Source organism: Lemur catta, chromosome 5, assembly GCF_020740605.2.
Source record: "Lemur catta isolate mLemCat1 chromosome 5, mLemCat1.pri, whole genome shotgun sequence".
NCBI lineage: Eukaryota > Metazoa > Chordata > Mammalia > Primates > Lemuridae > Lemur > Lemur catta.
The window spans coordinates 84,649,319-84,673,176 of NC_059132.1; the positions used below are offsets into that span (position 1 = coordinate 84,649,319).

General features: G+C 36.1%; 1 protein-coding gene across 3 annotated transcripts in view; it reads left to right on the forward strand.

Annotated features, from left to right (window-relative positions):
• INPP4B (inositol polyphosphate-4-phosphatase type II B) overlaps window positions 1-23,858 on the forward strand; it is a 325,665-nt gene that overhangs the window by 121,996 nt on the left and 179,811 nt on the right. For all 3 annotated transcript variants that reach the window (XM_045552212.1, XM_045552213.1, XM_045552211.1), the window contains one exon: window positions 15,259-15,370. In XM_045552212.1, coding sequence (XP_045408168.1) covers window positions 15,259-15,370 — 112 coding nt within the window. The remainder of the gene's footprint in view (window positions 1-15,258; window positions 15,371-23,858) is intronic.

Genomic DNA, 23,858 nt, shown 5'->3' on the forward strand with positions numbered 1-23,858 from the left:
AAACCCCAGGGCTGCTGATGATTTGTAAGGTGGCCTTAAGCCTTTCACTTAACCTCTCTGGGCCTCGGCTTCTACAAAATGTATTGGATGATACTGAAAGTTACCCTGTTCCCTAAGCATTCTCTGAATTTAGTCAATCCTAATACTAAAAGTTCTGAGGAGTTTATCTCAGAATAAGAGAGATAAACAGCTAAATCCAAGGTTATTTGAAACTAGTGAACCCTTTCTTTGGAACACAAATTTTATTTCAATTCTCAAAAATTTATAAAAATATATAGCAATCCTTCCTGAATGGAAAATTTTAATCCCATGACTCTGAATATGTACTGTCTTTCTACTTCCTATAAGAACCTGTGCCAAATACCAAAACCTATTCTTTTTCTTATATGGATTCTTTTTAAGAAATATAATAAAGACCTTTTAGTTACTAATAGATATATTCTGTTATCATCAGAAATCTTGAAATAATGTTTTAAAAGGGAGATAGAAAAAATGTAGATGGATTTCTCACATACTTTATGTTGAAAAATGGATACAGGGCATTTGATTTATTCCCGCTGATCTTCAAGATCTACTTAGCATGAATAAAAGCAGAACACTGTTTCTGTGTAGCAGAGAATTTTGAACTTTGCTTTAATTACTTTTCTCCCTTTTAACAAAAAAAAAAAGTTCTGTAGGAATCTTTATTGTTCTATATAGATTGCATTAACTGTGAATCAGTCGCGTTTTGACCTCTAAAATAATTACCAGATGATTTAGCAATGCGGAGTTGCGACTGTAGAGCAGAACAAGTTAAAATCAGAAAATGGGAACTTTCAGGTCTTTATATAGTATTTTAAAATTAATGCCACCCTGCCTGCCCTTGCATATTTTGCCTGGCTAAACTGAGTTCCTTTATTGTGGCTGTAATTGTTACTCGTTATCAGAAGCCCTGGATCCCCAGGTCATCCTGCATCTGCACGGCCACCCATCCTTCTACCTCTTTGTCCACACCCCTACTCTGGCTCTAGTAGCCTCTGCTCCCTAATCCTATTCTGATACCCAAGGTCCATCTCAGCCCTGTGATCTCTCCTCCATCATTTCCCTTTATTTAACTGGAAGCTGGCTCTCTCCTCTGCAGCCCTGCCATGTGGCTGCCTCTCATAACTGGTGTGGGACAGGCTTCCTCTGAAATCACTTCTGCATTGAGGCTGATGGCCTGAGACATGCTGATTCCCCACTTTGCTGAGGTCACCCTCAGGTGTCACCTCCTCTCATTTTATGAGATTTTTTTACTTGGGGTGCACTGTCTCTCTCTTGAGCACTACTCCACTCCAGCTTCTTGTGATCAGTAGCCACATGGATCCAGTTCATTGGCCTCTCAGGCTTTTCTCCACTCGACTTCAGTAACCCGCTGCCATGCTCGTCCCCTAGATTTCGTCATTCATCCCACCGCCCCAGAGTCTCAATTTTAAGCATCCTATTTTCTGACTTCCATCTCCTGTCTTTCCAGCACACTCCTTCTAGTTGCTCTTTGACCTTACTGAGTCCACTCTTCTTTCTTATCCAGGTGAGAAAATCACAAAATAATTCCCTTGCATATACCTTCAATTCCTGTGCTCTTCTTTCGTGTTGCTCTACTCTCTGAGCAAAATATAAATTGATTAACTAATTCATGAATTTAAAATAAAAACTACAACAAAAACTGTGGTTAAAGCCCAACATTTTGCACTTCTACTCCACACCTGCATCCCCGCAGCTGAACGGGCTGGGGAAACCTGACTGCCACACTTGCAGGTTTCATTTGGTACCTACAAGACCCTTAACTTGAGGGTGCCTTGAGCAACAATCGATAGCCCCACTACGTTTCCCTGGGCATGTACACCCTCCCACTCACTGGGACCGTTTTTTTACGCCCCCTCATTCCTAAAACCTCCACCATAGCCCTTTCTTCTCTCTTTCTCAGCTGATTTATCTGGTTTCTGTTTCCCCGAGAAGAAGAATCTGACAATTTTCCACTCCGTTTTTACCAGCCTATCAGCTGATTTGCCTAGTTTCTGTTTCCCTGAGAAGAGGAGTTTGACAATTTCTCATGCCATATTTACAAACTTACCTGCATCTACTCTGCCTTCCCTCCTGTTATTAAACTCCTGCTTCTGGTCGAAAGTCAACCATTCCACTAGTGTTTCAGATTTCATCTCTTCTCACCTATTCAGGAACATTATTCCAACAATTATCTCCTTTGTCTCTAGCATCATAAATTATTTTTTTTCTGCTAGATATATCTATCAGTGTAAAAAATGCTGTTGAAGCTTCCACATCTTCTAACTTAGGCTCCACTTCTCTGCTCCTGTTTGTAGCAGAATTGTAGTAAAAGCCGTCTCTACTTTGCCTCCTCTGATTGTCTTTCGAACTCATTCTCATCAGGTTTTCATTCCTTAAACAGCATTTGTCATGATCACCAATGGCTCCATGTTGCTAAATCCAGTGGATGATCCTCAGTGCTCCTCTTACTTGGCATATCTGCACAGTGGATCATTCGCTCACTCCTTAAAACATATTCTTTGCTTAGTGTCTGGGACACCAGACTTTCTCTTTACCTATGGCCATTCTTTCTGTGTTTCTTTTGCTGGTTGCTCCTCATCACCTTGACCTCTGCATGTACAAGTGTCTTATACCTAAATTTAGGGTAGAAGCTCTTCTCTTTTCACTCTCTTCCATCCAGTCTCAAATCTTAATATCCTTTAGATTCTAATGATACCTATAGAGTCATGTGCCATCTATTGATGTTTCAGTCAACAACAGACTGCCTATACGATGGTGGTCCTATGAGATTATAATGCCGTATTTGTACTGTACCTTTCTTTACTTAGATATGTTTAAATACACAAATACTTATTATTGTGTTACAATTGCTTACAGTATTCGGTACAGTAACATTCTGTACAGATTTGTAGCCTAGGAGCAGACGGCCATACATACGGCCCAGGTATGTAGTAAACTAGCTCACCTAGGTTTATGTAAGTACATTATGATGTTTGCACAATGACAAAATCACTGTAGCAATGCATTTCTCAAAATATATCCCTGTTGTTAAGCGACATGTGACAGTATTTATAACTGTAACCTTGGCCAATTGTTTAAACTCTTGGCTCTCACATCTGACCACCCAAAGATAACTGAACATTCAATAAGTGTCACAAAATGTTCAAAACTGAGCTCCCCATTTCTGCTTACTGCCCACCATTCCCCCCAAAATCCTGTTTATCCTCAGTATCTCTTTATCTCAGGATATTGCAATTCTCCCCCTCTCATTGTTCAGGCCTACATCCTTATAGTTCCTGATTCCTCTCTCTCAGATTCTCTATATCCAACCAATCACAATGTCTTATTAGCTCTACCTTCAAAGTAAAACTAAAACCTGACACATCTGACCTTTATCCTAATTTCTCCTAACTCACCTTCATGATCCTCTTTTTGCACCCCTCCCCTACAGTTTATTTTCTACACGGCAGCCCAAGTTCTCATTTTAAAACTTATGTCCATTCAAAATCTTCTACTGATCATTCTACCTCACTCAAAGGAAAAGGCAAAGTTCTTACAGTGGTCTATAAAGCTCTAGATTATTTCAACTCCTCCTGCTTGTGGTAGGCAGAACGCTAAGATGTTCTGTAAGATTCCCAGCCGCTGGTGTACATGCACTGCATGATACCCTCCCCTTGACGGCAGGCAGGACCTGTGACTAGGATGGGATCGTCAGTCCCTTCATCAGGTTACCTGATATGCCACCTGTCATTACACATAGGTGGCTGGAGTGACTGTGTGTAAGACACTGTCTTAGCAGACTGGAGATGGAAATTCTCCTCTCGTCCTCGAAGAAGCAAACCCCTGTGTTGTGAACTGCCAACAGAGAGGGTCTCATGGCAAGAACCTAAGGATGGCTTTGGAGCCAAACCTTACCCCCGGTGATCCCTAGCGAGGAAATAGGGACCTCAGTCATAAAGCCACAAGGAAGTGAGTTCTACCAACAACCTGAATGAGCTAGGATGCGGATTTTTCCCTAGAGCTTTCATGTGAGAATGCAGCCCAGCCTACATCTCGATTTCAACCTTGTGAGACCTTGAATAGAAGATTCTTACTGGACTTCTGATCTACAGAAATGGTGAGATAATAAGTCCAGAGTTTAGGTCACTGGGTTTATGGTGATTTGTTATGCAGCAACAGAAAAGGAATATCTATGTGCCTGAGTGGGTCTAATAGTCCTCTCTTCCCCATCTGCCTAGCTTTAGCCACATTGGCGTCTTTGCTGTTCCTTCAGTCTGGGAACCATGATTCATTTGAAGGCTCTTGGACCATCTGCTTTTTTCTGAAAAGATCTTTCCCCAGGAAAGATGTATGGCTCACTTTCTTATCACTTTAGGCGTTTGTTAAAATGTCATCTTATTAAAAAAGGTCTTTCCCAACCACTGAATATAAAGCAGCAGCCCCAACCCAGCACTTATCCACCTTTTCACTTTGCTTAATTTTCTCCATAGCACTTACCATATTTTAACATATCATTTATTTGTTTACCACTAGAATGCAAGTTCCATAAAGGCAGGGATTTTTGTTTTGTTCTCTGTTGTATCGTTGTGCATGGAATAGTGCTTAAAAGTGCAAGTAACTACTTAATACATGTTTGTAAATCAATTAGGGTTCTTTTTTGTACCTTTGACCTTATTTTCATATTTCTGTGGATTTTTATGTATTTTGGAAATGGTTTTGGTCACAAATGTCAGATTAAAGGAGAAAAAAAAAGGATGTAAAAATTATAAGATTATGTAACTGAATTATAGAAAAATTTAAAATAAATCCAAATGTAATTAAGCATAAAAATATAGGCAGTAAGAATTGCTCAGTTTCAGAGTACATGCCTTACTGTGTAATTTAAAGCTCAGAGAGTTTCTGACTGCACAGGTTTGAAATATATTATACTGTAAAATTACATTCATACACTGTATAATTTTGACCTTTCAATACTAGCATTTTAAAGATATTTCTTTGCACTGTTTCCTACTATTAAAAAACTGACATAAATCCAAAAGCATAAAACCTTTGATAAAATATATGTAAATCAAAATTTGAATATTAAATATCCCATCACTAGTATTTAATACTGATTATTTAATAATTAGATCCTCCAATTTTCCATGCCTGTTATCTATGGAATGTTTTCAAAGTGTCTAAAACCATTTTGATTGGTTTTGTGACATTTGCAAATCATTTGTGTAAAAAGTTTTTGTTGAAGGAGGCCAGGTGCAGTTGCTCACACCTATAATCCTAGCATTTTGGGAGGCTGAGGTGGGAGGATTGCTTGAAGCTAGAAGTTTGAGACCAGTCTTGGCAACATAGTGAGACCCCATCTCTAAAAAAGAAAAGAAAAAATTAGTTGACATGGTGGTATTTGTCTATAATCCTAACTCCTTGGGAAGCTGAGGCTGGAATTCAAGGTTACAGTGAGCTATGACTGTACCACTGCATGCTAGCCTGGGTGACAGAGCAAGACTCTGTCTCTAAAAATAATAAAAAATTTAAAAACATTTTTTAAAAAAGTTTTTATTGAAGGAGCAAAAAAAAAATTGCTTAGCTAACTATCAAGATTGTGTGCACCTGTAATTAAAAATGTATATATTTTCTGCTTTTAAAAATTTCTGCATTGTCAGTTTTCCTCATCCTCCCTGTAAAACCTCATACAATTCCTTTCTTGCTACTATTTCCTTCTTCTTTCAGTAGTCTTTGCTTAATATGTACAGCACTCTTTTCCTCTAATCTTTCTCATTCTCTTACTTAAAAATTCAAGCAAATTAATATAATAAAATAAATTAACCTGACAAAAAGCCTAGCAACAGTTTCTATTCTGTAGGTCTAAATGGGATAATTTTAGATGATAGATCACCAGCTCATTTATACCGTGAACAGGAGTCTTTGGCTTGGTAAACTTATAGTACATCCTGAGTGAACATTTTCTATCAATCTGTGATGAAATGTTTCCCATTATTTGGGTAGAATTTCTTTCTTTCCTATGTGGAATTTCTAGTGTCCTTAGATATTTTGAATGTATGGTGCGTGGGATAAAATCCACACTTTGACTCTAGCATCCCAAGTAAATGTCAGAAATTTGATTTGGTTGACGTGCAAGAGAATAACCTTTGAATAATATATGGCTTTGGTATTCCTAGACTAAATGGCTGGGGTTTTTTTGCTTTTAATAATCCAAAAAAAATGGCTGTGTCCTTTCTTATTTATTCTATTTTGTCAATTCACAGAGTAAAATTGACTTTTAATTGTTGTACAATTCTAGGAATTTTAACACGTATAAATTCTTGAAACCACTACCACACTCAAGATACAGAACTATTCCGTTACCACAAAGAAACCCCCTCCTGATGAGTGGATGATTTATATCTCCATCCATGCTAATTCCTGGCAACCACTGATCCGTTCTTATCACAATAGGTTTTTTTTTTTTTTAAGAAAGACATTGAATAAATTGAATCATACTATAGATCACCTTTTGAAACTAGCTCCATTAATTCCATATAATGGCTTTGCAATTCATGTAAGTTGTGTGTATCACCAGTTTCTAAGTTTCTTTTTATTGCCGAGTAATATTCCATGGTGTGGATATACCATAGTTTCTTTAATCATTTGCATTAAAACATATTTTAGTTGTTTCCAGTTTTTGGTGATTATGAATGAATCTGCTAAAATTTTCATGTGTAGGTTTTTATGTGATCCTAAGTTTTCACTCGTCTAGGGTAAATATCTAGGATTGGGATTGCTGGATCATATGGTAAATGTGTGTTTAAATTTATAAGAAACTGCTGAGCTATTTTTCCTTCCAAGAATGTATGAGAGTTTCAGTCAATCTTAATCTATCAAGATTAAACCATTCTAAGGTGTTAGAGTGGCATCTCATAGTGGTTTTAATTTTCATTAAAATGTAATGGCCAATGATGTTGAACATCTTTTCACGTGTTATTTGTCATACATATATCCTCCTTTGAAACATGTCTGTTCAAGCGTCTTGCACATTAATTAGGTTGTTTTCTCACTGTAGAGTTTTGAAAGCTCTTTATATATATATATTGGATACAAGTTCTTTGTCAGATATGTGATTTGTGTTAATAAATATTTTCTCTTGGTCAATAGCTTGTGTTTTCATTCCTGTAACAATGTCCTTCACAGAGCAAAAGTTGTCAATTTCAGTGAAGTTTAGTTTATTGATTTTTTTTTCTTTTATAGAGCATGATTTTCACGTCATAATTAAGAACGCTTTACCTAAGCCCAGTTCACAAAGATTTTTTTTTCCTGTAATCGTTTTTTAAAAAGTTTTATATTTTTATGTTTTACATTTAGGACTATGAACCAATCAATTTAAGTTTTGTTTATGTTGTGAAGTTTAAACAGAGTTTCCTTTTTACAAATTAATGTCTAATTGTTATAATACCATTTGTTGAAAAGACTGTTTTCTCTATCGAATTGCCTGTAATTTTGTCAGAAACCAATTGGTTATATTGCTTTTTTATATCATTTATTAATATGTCTATTCTTTCTCAAAACCACAGAGGTTGTTTACTTTTTTATTTTATTTTTTGAGACAGTCTCACTCTGTCACTCCAGCTAGAGTGCAATGTCATTATCATAGCTCACTGAAACCTCAAATTCCTGGGCTCAAGTGATCCTCCTGCCTCAGCCTCCCAAGTAGCTGGGACTACAGGTGTGTGCCATGATGCCCAGCTAAGTTTTCTATTTTTTAGTAGAGACAGAATCTTGCTCCTGCTCAGGCTGGTCTCAAACTCCTGACCTCAAGTGATCCTCCCACCTCATCCTCCCAGAGTGCTAGGATTACAGGTGTGAGCCATTGCACCCAGCCCACATAGTTTTGATTACTGTAGATTTACAGTACATCTTAAAATCAGTTAGTGCAATTCCTCCATTTTTGTTTTTCTTTCTCAAAATTGTTTTGGCTATTCTGTTTCCTTTGTCTTTTCTTATAACTTTTCAAATCAGCTTGTCAATATCTGCAAAAAATGTTGCTGGAATTTTGATAGGTATTACTTTATATCTATAGATCAATTTGTGAAGAAATGACATATTTATAACGTGTGTCTTCCAATCCATGATCAAAATATGTCTATTTATTTCTATCTTCTTTGATTTTATTCATTAGCATTTATAGTTTTCAGCATCAAAACTTTGGATAATTTTTGTTAGAGTTATTTCTAAACATTTTATTTGTTTTGGACCTACTGTAAATTTTTTTTTAATTTCAGTTTTTAATTGTTCAATGCTAGATTTTTTGTGTTAACCTTGTGTCCTATGAAATTTGTGGTTTCTATCTCACTTCTGTTTCCAGACACTTTGTAGTGTTACTCAGGCGGGTTCCTCAGGTTTGTCACCCAGGTGACAGCCTGGGACCTTCATGGTATTCTGGTCCATAGATCATTTCTCAAATTTTCTGATATGCTTTTTAGTATCAGATCCATGCATGCACAGCTTGGGGTGAGCCCACAAGTTCATGAACAACATTAAGAATTCTCTCTTTCCTAGCTTCTTCCTCTCCACAATCTCCCAGGCACTTCCTGTTTCCTGTGGCTTCCCTTTTTGATCTGTTAGCCAGAAAGCTTGGGTTTTATTTACACACTCTCCTGTGCAACTCCACCTTCTTTCTGGGCCCACGTGGCAAGAGAACACAGAGAGAAAAGATAAAGGATATTTGCCCCATACTCGGGATCACAGCTTCTCCACTCGGAGAGTAAACCTTCCCCCTCTCCTAGTTTTAGGCTCCTGGGAGCCCTGGTTGCTGCCACTTTGCTTGCTGCCAACACCACAAAGATTACTTGGGGGCTGGGTCATGAGAGAGTGGAGAGAAGAAAAGAGATCTCTTATTCTTCTGATCGTTAGGAGACCTCTTTCTTGCTCCTTGAACCAGAACTAGAAGGGTTCTCCTAGAACTCTCTTTGTCTACACTAACGCCCACCTCTGGATTTGGGGCTGTTTTGAGTAAGTCTAGGTTGGGACGTACCAGAGGGGAAGAAATGGTAGACTCACTGCTGGTTCAGTGGTATTTAAGATTCTGATCTTCTTCCCTGATTTGCCTAGTGCTATTTACTTTCAGAGTCTTCAAATAGCTTCTCTATGCACTCTGTCCAGGTTTTATAGTTCTATTTAGCAGGTGCAATAGGGTAGAGTGTGATTACTCCATCTTTCCTGCAACTGGAATCCAATGTTCATATTGTCATATTAATTTTAGTCTAATTTTGGTTGCTTCAGAATCCTGACAAAGATATTTATAAGATGCCAACCTTGTTTTCTCACTTACTGATAGGATATTTCTTTATTCAAGAAGATAATTTATATTTCACATTTAGCATTAAAACAAGTTTCCAAATATAACTTGTTATATATTTTTGAAATAGAGTCGTGAGGAGGGCAAAATTTGCCTTAGCTTATACGCATTTGTGGAATTCCTTATATTTGGGCAGTATAATGTTTAACAGTAAGAGGAATCTAAAGCCAATTAGTCTGGAAAACTGATGGTCAGCATTTCCATGATGTGCTCTTGAGGCTTTGTGGCTCAGGCTATATAACTAAAGTACTCATTTCCATGTACTAAAGCGTTTTTTATATTTAAGCCTAAGATCTTTTATTTTTAGTCACATAAATCTTGCGAGATAAGTAGGATGGTTTACAGTCTTTATATTTTATAGCTGGAACATCTTTATAGAGGCTGAGTTGCCTGCTCACAATCACACAGCTGTTTACTGTGAGAGCTGGCACCGTAACCAAGGACTTGGTTACTCAAAGTTCACTGCACTTTCTCCTAAACCATACTTCATTATTTAACAGTGCATGATGAGGGTAGATTAGTTTGAGCCAAAAATACTGAGCTGTCCACAAACTTTGACAGATCCTGATATATAAGGCCTTGAAAGACAGGCTGTATAGTTCAGCCTGTCTGAGTAGGTGCTGGGCAATGTCTAAGGACTTTTAACAGGGAAAAGAAAGTGAAATAGTGAAAGCAGGGCTTTAAGAAGAAAAGCTGGTATGGAAGGAATGGAAGAGAAAGATACTGAAGGATGGGAGGTAGGTTCTTTAAGTATAACATAAGAGAAGTGATGAAACTAATTGGGATGGGACACATGTGAAAGACATTAGGGAGGAAGAATCAGTAGGGCTTAGTGACCCATGAGAGGGTAAGGCTAAGGCCAAGGTAGAGATGCAGTATTCTTTTCATTTTTGGAGAATGGCATGCTATTGATATGAGTGGGTTCAGATTTGAGAAAATTTAGGGTTAGGTTTCAAGCTTGTAGAATGTAAAATGGTAAGATCAGGATAAAGGAATTTGGAGTTCTGGATCAGAAAATCAGGAGCAATTGGGAATATAAAATTGTGGCAGATCTTCATAAAAGGCTAATTGAATCCCATGATAATGGATAGAATTTCTGAAGGCCAGCTTATTGTGAGAAAAGAGCGGAAAACTGAGGACTAAACCTTAGTATGTATAAGCTATTGATACTAAGAACTACCGAAAAGCTTTATTTTACTATAGGGTTGAAAGTGTTTTATGGCTTCTGTCATTTGTGAATTTCAGCTAGAATAGAGGTGTGTTTAGTTATACATGCTTAAATAGAACTCTAAGTTCTGTGAGCCCTAAATAAATGTAGCATTGCTGTATAATTGTATTAACCGGAAAGATCATCAGAGTGCACTCACTCACATACTGACAACATGTGTTTACTTATGGCCCTTGTTTATTTTCCTGTCTGGGTGAGATTTTCATCTCCTAGTTGTATATCCAGATGGTTTAAATGCAAGCATGTCTTGCAGCTGAAGACTCCCGTGCATAGCACCAGGACTACTTTATATTCACAAAGACTGACATTGCTAATGACGGTTTTTCCCTGGATATTTACAGAGTCATTTGTTGGTTTGTAGCTCTGTGGCATTTCCAAAATAGAGGAGTTATTTATACTTTGCTGTTTAACATTTCCAGAGGTGGTTTTTTTCCCCCTCTATTAAGGATGGCAAAATAGGTGGGAAAGAAGTTTAGGGAAAGGGTGTCGTTAAATTGTTCTTTGTTAGAAGACTATTTTACATTCCTTTTCCTTCAGTCTTCTAAAAATATTTGTATGTTTCACCATGTGGGATTGAATATTTTATTAGGAAGCATTAGGAGAATTATTTTAAAAGCAGATTTTAAAGAACTTTAATCACCAATGTATTATGTATGCTGAAAACCTAGGTAAGAAAGGAGTGTAAATTTGTGTTGTTGAAATTTCTCCCTTCTTTGTCTTCCATATCTTGTTGGCATGGTTAAACATTAATCTATCTGCTGAGGGAGGGAAGAACTTGATGTTGTGATTGAAATACTGCAGTGGCCATGAACTATCCATCTTTTACTTCTCTCTCAGTAATCTGCATTAAACAGCGGTAATGACCTGGCAATAGACTGTCTGAAATGGCATAGCTGTTTTCTTCTTGTGGAGATTGATATATTCATTACTGCAAGCCCCATCTTATTGCCACTTAAATTGGTAGGAAAGGGTATGAACACCATTTCTGTTTTGGGTTCTGTAAAATTTGTATCCTTATAAAAATACCAACATGCAGTTCTATAATGGCCATATATATAAAATATATGTAACATATGATATAAGATAAGCTAGTTTTTTGTTTGACTATAAATGTTGTTACTTCTCAGGTTTGCCATGCATTTGATTTGTCTTGGGGAAAAGTAGGATGGGAAGGTGTGGAGTGAGGAGGAGATGCTAGAGTGTGCCTGAGATTTTTCTTGAGTCTATGTCAACCTGTAATAGCTTATGAAGCCTTTGTTGGAATCGTAGGTGTGATTAGAGCATGGGGTTTGAGTGCTAATACTATGGCACAGCTGTTAGAGACCAACTCTTTGTTTTGCAGTAAAGGAGACTGAAATCCAGAGAACTGAAGTGATATGTGCTTGGTCACATAGCTAGTTAGTACCTGAGTTGGCAGGAGACCCTGGGTTTCTTGATTCCTAGCCCAGAACTCTCTTCAATGTATCTTCTGTGCAGATGTGATGAATTTCCATTAGATAAAATGTGGTAGAGTTTTGGTGATGAACAATGGTTAAGCTATTATTACTCACTTCCACAACCTGATGGGTGGTAAATTGAAAGCATAATTAAGCATTTAAGAATGAATTTCTTTTTTCTAAATATCTATGAAGTAATTTTTGAAAGGACCTTTGGGAACATGAAATAGATAAGTCATTTGTGATTCTCCTGACTGAAGAGAGGTGTTGATATCTGTACTCTTTGTGTGGTAAATTATTACATAATAAATAAGAATTGACTTCTACATTTTACTTTCAAGATCAATGACGGGGTGAACCATGCTTTTGAGTATCTTGGGTTCAGTTCTTTAGTTTATAACCTGGACTCACCATTTGGTTTCCTACAAATCTCAGACAAGGAGACAGACTTTAAGGTTCTCAAAAGAGTTGCTTATCTAAAATAGTTTGGGGGAAAAATTGGTACTAGAATACTATAGTGTCATAAGATTAAGCAAGCTCCTTGCTTAGATTCTACTCAGCAACTAAGTGGAATCTTGCTTGGATTCTACTCAGGGAGATAAAGAGAACTGGGAAACCTAAAAGGCATAAAAATCATTGAAAAAGTAGCCAGATAACTTTTATAAAGGGAATGGGTAGAGCTATAGTTGGGAAATTTACTCCCATAGTACATTGCTTATTCATCTACTTTAGTATTTTTGAAAGATTCACTTGCATTGCAATTAGTAAATTTGTGTTCTCTGGAGTAGTAGGAATGTAAGCTTCATAACATCATCTGTTATTATGAAGTCTTTGTATTTCCAATGCGTATTTAATCACTGTTGAGATGTATATACCATGAAATATTAATAATCTTTTACTGTAAACTTGAATAGCTATTGCAGTAAAATTTCTAGAGAGAATCAAATTGAATATAATTTAATACATTAATGACTATAGCAGTTCTGTTTTTGCTGCTGCTACTCTTGCTCCAGTACTGCTACTAGGACGATTGTGGGGAGGGGAGCAATTATCTTTTGTAAGGCACTGTGCTGATGAGCATTTTACTTTAATCATCTCTCGTAATCTAATTATTAAAACAAGGTTATTATCTCCATTTTACAAATGAGAAAACAAAGTTTCATGTGGTTAAGTGACTTGCCCAAAGTCATGCAGCTAGCAGATAACTCAAAACTCTTGAGTTTACACTTTTAACCATTATGGCATATATCAGTTTATTACACAGCTGTGAAAAATCTACCTACTCTTTCACACCATTTGGTGCATTATTGGATTAGTTCAGTGAAAAAATTTATAATATTATACCATAGGTTTTGCATTCCTAGCAATTAAGCTAGCTTGTTTGCTCAAGCAAAAAAAAAATCTAAACAATTCTTTTGAGAAGAAAAAAATCTTTACTTTTATAAATAATCAGTTTTTGGGGAAAAAAGTCTGAACATCTCTAGAAAAAATTATTAGTAGTACCAATGAGTATTCTTATTAAATTATTTATTTAACTACTAGGTACTAGAGAATTATACAGAGATATACCACATCATGACTGTGACAAGTTATGTCATATTCAAATAAAAATGGTATAATGAATTACTTAAAACAATCCCAGAGTTGGAGCTAATATAGTTTTCTATAATATTACAGATCAATCATATTGTTGCCTGTATACATACCTTCTTTGTGATGAATCTTTAAGTTTTCTATATTAATTTCAAATAATTGAATCAATATTATTATTTCCATTTATTTTAAAATCTCCAAGAACCATTTTACTTTATATTTTAGTAAGACATCTTAATATAATATAATAAATCACTTTTCTTTTTCTATGTATATCATTTTATTGCCCTATGACATCAGCTGTGTAAATAACGCCAGAATTATCCTATTTCAATTTACTTAAAAACATAATTCAAAAAGTGTGTTTTAATTTGTACCTTATCTAATAACATAATCAGGTTTCCTTTTCACTTAATGAATTTATTATTTTAATTAGAATTTTGTAAACCATTTATATTCATTTTCCTACTCCTCTTTTCTGACACCTCTAATAATAAAATAGCAGCATTTTGAAGGACTTGATTGAAAGAAAGATCTCATTGGTATTCACATTAAAGTTAAAAACATATTTCATAACAGAACATGAGTAATGAAGAAAATGAATTGTCATACGACCACTGTTATTCAGTCAATTCTGCTTAGATGGAAGTTATAGCAACACAGCATACCTATGGGGTAGCTTGCCACCTATTTTCACAACAAGACTCAAGGGAAAAATATCATTATGTGTCACGGTGCTTTCATAGTATAATGGCATTATTAATTCCGTAGATTTTCTTCCCCAGAAAAAGCAACTAGAGAATCTTAAAATGTGATGGTTCTTAATTTTACTTTTAACTTTCATTATTATTGCCAACCATAAAATTTTTATGCTGATAAAAATAATGATGAAAATCTTAGTAATAAAGTTATTATCATCATTAAATATGGAAGAGTTGTCAGTGGTCAAAAGACTCGAAAAAGACAGAAACCTGGGTTTGCCACTTTGTTACCTTGGAAGACGTTTTTCGTCTTTTTGAGTCTCAGTTTCTTTCTTTGAAAAAGTAAAGGGTTATACTAAATGAGCTCTAGGGTTATAGTCTGCTTTCTCGCGTACCTTATGTTTGCTAGGAGAGAGTCTTCTTTAATCTCTTAGAAAAATGTTAGGGAAAGGGCACAGAGTCAGATTTTGTAGCCAATGGCCCAGTCATAATGGAATATAGGAGTGTTTGTACTCCTTTCCATGTCATGCAGCCACAGTTTGTGCAATAGACATATGCAATATCTCACGCAGTTGGTATAGATGGTCTGTCGTTCACGTGGTCATAGAGATTTGATGGTTGCTAGTAGGGCATTGACCCATGACACAATGTTTTTTCCTCGAGGTTACTCCTGAGAGTCTAGAGGAAGTTTCATCTTCATGAGGTAGTTTTTGACAGTTCATGGTCTGACCTCACAAATCCATAGTTAATTTTCATTTGAAATTTAAAACACCAATGTTGTTAACATGTTTTGCTGTGTGTCATGCAGAGCTGTTTAATTAAATGAAGCAAATAGCTGTGCTAGTGGTTTTCAGAAACAAATGTGTTTTGGACATGTTTTGAGGAGAGAGAAGATTCTTACTATCTCATTTCCTTTATTTCTGATTGCAGAACTTCAGATGGTGGCAAAGTGGTTGGCACCATAGAAGTCAGTGTCGTGAAGATGGGGGAGATTGAGGATGGGGAAGCCGACCACATCACAACAGATGTGCAGGGACAAAAGGTAGGATCTTGGTCAGCTCATTGCACAGATTAAATTAGAGATGATCAGCCTTGCCAGATGCCTGCATCACCAACACCTCTGTGGGGTTTAAAATCTCATTATTCAAGAGTTAAATGAGAAATCATCTCTGGAATTGGAGTACAATATGTGTGTTTCATCCTCTGAACCAGAGGGTGCATTTGTATGGAACTATGCAAAGCAGTGTTCCATTCAGAAGCACCTTCCTCTCCAATGCCAGCTCTCTTGTTGACACAGCCTCTTCTCAGTTGGAACAGCGGTATTGATCATTGTTGCATTCTACCGTAATTAACCCTGCGTGAGATGCACAGAAGATTCTAGGAGGGTTATTGTCAAAAATAACTTGTTCTCTACTCCCCAAACCCTCTTTGGAAAGAGATGAAATTTTGATTCGGATTCCATTTTTATGTGAGGGAGGGCAGATTTAACAGGAACTTTGTGCCTTATGAAATTGCTGAGAGAAGCAGGAAATTGTATACGGCAAAATGAACAGCTCTGGAGGACAAACAATGCCAGCTGGAGGAGAAGCCGCTTCCTTGAAGCCCAGAATAAAGGCTTGATGTATATAAATATGTGTCCAGGATTTTGTCTTTCTTTCTGTTCCTTTTCTCTAGGAAAGAGAAACTCAGTATAAATATTAGTCTTAATTCTGTTCTTAGAAAAACGATTGCCTATTTTATTGAGGCAATGGAAACACATGGGACAGATTTAAAAACTGCTAATAGATTCTTTTAGGAAAATGAATTTTCTTATATGCTATAATTTCTACCTTTTCAAAGGTGAGCATTTTAAAAACATTTAATGTCATTTTTAATTGACAAATAAAATTATATATATTTACGGGGTACAATGTGCCATTTTGTTGTATATTTACATTGTGGAATGATTAAATCAGGCTAACTAACATATCCCTCACCACACATACTTATTTTGTTGTTATAAAAACATTTAAAATCTACTCCTTTAGCAATTTGGAAATATGCAATGCCCTATTATTTATTACAGGCACCATTCCGTGCAATAGATAACTAAAACTTATCCCTCCTGTTTAACTGCCAGTTATACCCTTCGATCAACATCTCCCCTTTCCCCATCCGCTCTCCTCTCCCAGCCCCTGGTAACCATCATTCTGCTCCCGACTTCTATGAGTTTGACCTTTTCATATTCCACATCTAAGTGAGATTATACAGTATTTGTCTTTCTGTGCCTGGCTTATTTCACTTAGTATAATGTCATCTGGGTTTATCCATGTTGTCTAGATACAAATGACAGAATGTCCCCCTTCTTTAAGGCCGAATAATTTTCCATTGTGAGTGTATATATATATATACCACATTTTTTAATCCATTCATCTGATGATGGACACCTAGGCTGCTTCCATATCTCAGCTGTTGTGAATAATGCTGCAATGAACATGAGAGTGCATATATTTCTTCAGCATATTGTTCTCAATTGCTTTGGATACATACCCAGAGTGGGATTGCTGTGTCATATGATAATTCTAGTTTTAGTTTTCTGAGGAAGCTCCATACTATTTTCCATAATAGATGTATTGATTTACATTCTCACCAGCAGTGCATAAGGGTTCCGTTTATTCCACACTGCGCCTAGCACTTGTTATCTTTCATCTTTTTGATAATAGCCATTCGAACAGGTGTGAAGTCATAGTTCATTATGGTTTTAATTTACATTTTCCTGATAATCAGTAATGATGAGCATTTTTTATATGTCTATTGGCCACCTGTATGTTTTCTTTTGAGAAGTGTTTATTTAGGTCCTTTGCTCATTTTTTGATTGAGTTGTTTTCTTGCTATTGAGTTGTTTGAGTTTCTTATATATTTTGGATATTGGCCCCTTATCAGATGTATGGTTTGCAAATATTTTCTCCAGTTCCATAGGATTTTTTTATTGTTTTTTTTTTTTTTTTTGCTACATAGCACCTTTTTAGTTTGATACAATTCCATTTATTTAGTTTTGCTTTTGTTCCTCTGCATCTGGGGTCATGTCCAAGAAATCTTTGCCTAGACTACTATCATAGAACATTTCCTTTATGTTTTCTTTTAATAGTTTTACAGTTTTAGAGCTTACATTTATTTAATTCATTTTGATTTTTGTACATGGTGTGAGATAAGGGTCCAGTTTTATTCTTCTGCATGTTTATGTCTAGTTTCCCCAATACCATTTTGTCAAGAGACTGCCCTTTCTCCATTGTGTGTTCTTGACACCTTTGTCAAAAATCAATTGGCAGTATATGCATGGATTTATTACTTGGCTCTCTGTACTTTTCCATTGGTCAATGTGTCCATTTTCATGCTAGTACTATTAGTATGCTATTTTGATTACTATAGCTTTGTATTAATAATAGATTTTGAAGTCAGGTAATGTGATGCTTCCAGCTTTATTTTTTTACTCAAGATTGCTTTGGCTATTAGAAGTCTTTTGTGGTTCCATTCACATTTTATGGTTTTTTAAAAAACTTCTGTGAAAAATGACATTGGAATTTTGATACATTGAATTTATTACATTGAATCTTTAGATTAGACAGTATAGGCATTTTAACACTATTAATTCTTCTAATCCATAAACCTAAGATACTTTTCCATTTATTTGTGTCATCTGCAATTTCTTTCATCAATGTTTTATAGTTTTCAGTATACAGATCTTTCACCTCCTTGGTTAAATTTACTTCTAAGTATTTTTTTGATGGTATTGTGAATGTGATTGATTTTTTAATTTCTTTTTTAGATAGTTTGCTGTTAGTGTAAAGACATGCTACTGATTTTTGTGTGTTGATTTTGTACCCTGAAACTTTACTGAATTTGATTATCAGTTTTAGCAGGTTTTTGGTGGGGTCTTTAGTGTGTGTGTTTTTTTTTTTTTTTTTTTTTTTTTTTTTACATATAAGGTCATGTTATCAGCAAATAGAGACAATTTCACTTCTCTTTTTCTTATTTGGATGCCTTTTATTTGTTTTTCTTGTGTAATTGTTGAATAGAAGTGGTGAGAGAGGTCATCCTTGTCTTGTTCCTGATTGTAGAGGAAATTTTTTATAAGTGAATAATTTTTAAATGACAAAGGCAGTTGTGACTTATTTTCTGGTTTACTGTCTCTTATCTTGGAGCATGTTTGATTTTTGGTACTTAGGAAACATCTACATGGGAGAAGGTATTTATCCAACAGTTAAAAAAATAATTAACTTTACAAAAAATAAGATTTCCTTTAAAAATTTTTTTCTTCCCCAGAATAGGCTAGGGTCTTCTCTGCTGCCCCAAACCCTGTTCTTCTCTGTTCTTTCTGTTCTACTTTTCTCTTGTAACATATCCCACATTATGAAGAAATTGTAAGGAGGCCCAAAGTTTAATTCAGGTTATGTGAGTACTGCGGTGAAGTTTTGGCACAGATCCTCTTTGGCTTTGTATATTCAAGACCTCTGTCTTGGGGCTGGGTCCTTTCATTCCCTTTAGATTTCTGTATAAGATTTTGTCTTTGTCACTACCACTTGAATAATTGTATCAAGATCAAGGAGAGGGATTTGGAGGCTAAGCTGGGGAATGAGAGCAGAAATAGGCAGATAATCATGCCTGGACCTGTAGCAATGTACCAGGAAACCAAGAGCAGGAACATTTCCCATTTTAAAATAGAGCTCCCCCTTTCCCTGACTCTGACTCTATTACTAGTCACCTTTCCATTCTCCTCAAAGCTTGCCTTCCCCTCACTCCAGACTGTTTGACTACAGTGTATTATAAGGTAGTGCAAATTGAATCATGCTGTTTTCATAAGTGGAGAACTTGATACCTAGGAATATTCCCCACCAAAGTCCCATGTAATATTTCTGGCTTAGCAATGTGAACTTAAAAAAGAGCTATTCTAGAAATAGGAGGTGGCAATGGCAGTACACACCGTGTGTGAGTCATAAGCTAACTAAAATGGTAAACACACCAAACATTGTTAGCATCAGCTCCACCCTGTCTGGATTCTTTGTAAACCTTGACCTTTTGCAAACTTTTAATAAAGTGACTATATGCTCCCTTGGCATTCCCTAAGAATATTCATGACTGAGATTTATAGTAAGGCCCAATATGCATGATATTTACTGTGTCAATAACTTTATCTCAGTGTTTTTCAAAGTGTGGTCAGAATCATCTGGAGTATTTTTTGGAACTGCAAATGCATGGACCCTTCTGTATATCTGCTAAATCAAAATGCATATAAAGTGTATTAACCCAATCTGTTAATAATGATTAAAGTCCTAAATGACTAACATGGATGGAAAGAGAAAGTCACTGAAATAGAGGTTATTTCTTTTAAAAGGAAAAATTATTAAAATATGGCCACCACCCCTCCCAGGCCAACCCTCCTCAACCCCTTTTTTATTTATTTTATTTTATTGTATCTTAAATTTTTTAAATTTATTTTTTAAATAGAGATTATTCCTAAAATAACCTCCCTCTCACTGGTTTGCATGAGTTAGGGAAAAGGAATGAATTTCTGTTAGCAACTATAGTCATGTGCTATGAGAGTGACATGTTATCTCTCATGTAGACTGAAGCAGATATTAAAAGAATGATACTTGTATTATTCAGCTTGGGCTGTCATAACAAAATACCATAGTTTGTGTGGCTTAAACAACAGGAATTCATTTTCTCATGGTTCTGAAGGCTAGGATGTCCCAGATCAAGGTACCAACCAATTCAGTTCCTGGTGAGGCCTCTTTTCTTGGCTTGCAGATGGCCTTTCCTCTCTATGCACATAGGAAATGAGAGAAAGAGAGGGAGAGGGAGAGAGAGTGAGAGAGAGAGAGCGCCTGTGCATATGCTCTGGATCTTCTCCTTTTCTTATAAGATTACCAGCCCTGTAGGATTAAGGCCCCCCTTTGTGTGCTCATTTAACCTTAATTACCTTCATAAAGGTATATATCTCCAAATAAAGTCACATTGGAGGTTGGGGCTTCAACATATGAATTTTGGAGAACACAATTCAACTCATAACAATACCTTTAATATAAAATACTACATTTTAATTTTGAATCTTACATAAATTTCAGAGCATAGAATAAAATATAATAAAAATATAAACTCTTAACTCCCACTTGTTTCCACAAAATTATTAGTAACTATTTCTCATCCAGCAAAGACTGTTCAAAGGGTCATGCATTATATTAGACTGGTTCAAACTTTGATGTATACATAGAAATAGAAGATAAAGTGTTAAAATCACATATATAGTAGTAGAAAGAAAAATTTATAGAAGAAAACTAAAATTGTCTTTTTGCAAAGCTATTAAATATAACTGTAGAGTGTCTTTGACTCTGTTCTTCCTTTCATACTCACAGTTAATATGTTAGCAAATTTTAGGCCGGGTGCGGTTGCTCACACCTGTAATCCTAGCACTTTGGAAGGCTGAAGTGGAGGATTGCTTGAGGGCAGGAGTTCAGGACTAGCCTGAGTGAGAGCCAGATCCTGTCTCCATAAAAAATAGAAAAATTAGCCGGGCATGGTGGTGCATGCCTGTAGTCCCAGCTACTCGGGAGGCTGAGGCAGGAGGATCGCTTGAGCCCAGGAGTTTGAGGTTGCAGTGAGCTATGATGATGCCACTGCACTTTAGCCTGGGTGACAGAGTGAGACTCTGTCTTAAAAAAAAAAAAAAAAGAAAGAAAAGAAAAGAAAAATTCTGTTGACTCTACTTTTGAAATACATCCAGAATTCGACAACTTGTGACCACTTCATTGCCACCAACATTTTCTGTTACCTAGATTTTTACAGTAGGCTCTTAAAAGTCTCTCTGATTTCTTTCTTCCTCTTTCCCTGATCACCCACTGTACCTCCTACATCATAGTCTATTCTCAACAGAGCAACCCAAATAAGCCTATTAACATGTAACTTAGAATATGCCATTGCTCCAACAATTTCTCAGCTCTCTGAAAATATAAACTCAAATAAAAAAAAAAATCCCTTCAGTGACCTAACTTACAAGGTTTTACAAGAGTTAGCCTCCTGCTATTTCCTCAGCCTCATCCCGACTCCTCTTTTTTGCTCACTGCAATCTAGCCATGTTGTCTTCCTTATTGTTACTTGAACATTTCAGGTACATTCCCAACTCAAGGTCCTTACACTTTGTTTTGCAATCCACCTTTGAAGTGTTTTCCCCTGGTAATTGTGTGATTCATTCCCTTATTTCCTTCTGGTCTTTATGCAAAATGTTACCTTCTCACGGAAGCCTTCCCTGGCCACTGTATCTAAAATTGCAATGTCTACCCCAAAACTTCTTATCTTCCTTCTCTGCATTATTTTTGTCTTTAATATTTGTCATTGTCCAATGTCACATATATTTTACTTATTTGTTTCATTTATAATCTATTTTCCTCACTAGAATTAAACTTCATGGGACAAATAGACTTGTCTATTTTGTTCTCTCTTTTATCCTCAAAACAGTCTGACACATAGAAAAAAAATGAATGAATGAAGTCAATTTTCCTATAAAGAAGTAAAATCCAAGATTGTTTGATGGAAGGGAAAATATTTAGCTGCATATAATGCTGTACCAACTGATGGATCAATAGATAAAGATAGGATGTAATGATGAGGAATGTAGGCTTGTGAAGGAAAGAGGAAGAAACTGAAAAAACAACCTTTGAAGTAGTCAAGAAAAATGCTATTAGAGAAAGGAGGACTAGGAAGCAAAATCATCAAATCAGGTGAAAAATGAGAAAACCCAAATAAGTAACAGCAAACAGGATCGACTAAGACAGGCCAAGTCTTCCCCTTGAGGATGTCTTTGCCTGCAGCAGAGATGCCTCAGCATCTTGGCAGGGGGGGTACCACGAGGAGCATCCTTCAGTGAGGCTCTGGAGGACCTGAGTTTAGTTCAGCTCCTGCCCTGTCTCCCTTGTTTGTTAAATATTGTGTTTGAATGTGGCATAGTGCTGGTAATCAAAGTGATTGTCATGTCTACAAAAGGAAGGAAAATGCATTACTTATTTATGATACTGGCTAGGATGGGATAAGTGAAGTCATAATACATCTCCTTTTGACTATGAACCTAATTTAATTAGTATTTTCATGACGTTCAGTTTTTTAAGGTTATCTTGCCCTTGTTTTTTGAAGCTTTCAGTGGACTTTTATCAGCAATGGTCAGGAAAACAGTGTAGTCTTTGGGTAGATAATGACCAGTCTCTGAAGGTCCCATCCCCTTATTCTCTCCAAATATAAAACTTAAAATAATAAAACCAGCCTTACTTACCTTATAGAGAATATCTGAAGGCATATAATAGTCATCACTCATTTATCAAACAATACTGCCTTCTATGTTCTAGGCATTCTAATAGGTTCTGGGGATTCAGCAATGAACCAAATAGATGCAGATGCTACCTTCAGGGGAAGTAGTTAAAAATTAACATGTATTATTTATTGATAGTATTGATCAAATGGGTGTATGCTATAGAAAAAATAAGACAAGGTAAAAGGAATAGGGGAGTGCTGGTTGTGGTCATTTATACTGGAGGGGCAAGGAAAGATTCACTGATAATGTGATGTTGATGCTGAAACTTGCAGGAAATCAGGGAGTGAGACATGTGGACACATGACAGGAACAAGGACTACAGGTAGAGTGAATGGCAAGAGCGAAGGGTCTGAGATGGCAATATGCTTGTGTTAAAGGAACAGCAAGGAGGCCAGTGTGACTGAAGCCCAGGAGTCAAAGAGGAGAGCAGTTGGGGTTTCGGGCAGTTCTTGGAGCAGGGAAGATAGATCATGTACTCCATTGTGGGCCATTAGACTCTGAGCTAAATGTAAATCCAATGGGGGATTTTTGAGGATAGTTGTGAAATGATCTGTTTTTTAAAGAGGATCATTTTGGCTTCTGTATTGAGAATGGCCCAGAAAGAAAGAAGTTAGTACAGAAGAATGAAGCCTGGTTCAGAAGTTATTGCAAAAATTTAGGTTAGAAATGAAGATGAGTTGGAATAGGATAATATTGATGGAGCAAGTGAAATGCATCAGACTCTAAGTGCACAGGACAGCCAAAGAATAGAATTACCATTTGTTGCCATAAAGAAAATTATAAAAAGCAAGTAAAGGAACACAGGAAATTCTGAGATGTTAAGTTTCATATTCTTCTTAGACATTCAAGTACAGATGTAGGTAAGCAGTTGGAGGTTTATGTCTGGAATTCAGGGGAGATGTCCAATCTAGAATGATATATTTGTGAGTAATCAGATGGTATTTGGGTGATATTAAAAGTCATGAGCCTGAATGAGATCACGTAAGGACAGCAATTCTCCTGTTTTATATTCAAAATTTATATTTATGTGAATTTCATCTATTGATATTTACTGTATTAGATATTTTACTTATTTGGACTATATAGACATTTATTATATTAGAAATTAAAACAAGGATGTTTGAAACAGAAGATACGCAAGCACACTTTTAATTGGCCATAAAATGATTATGTCATATAGCCTCTAGAAGAT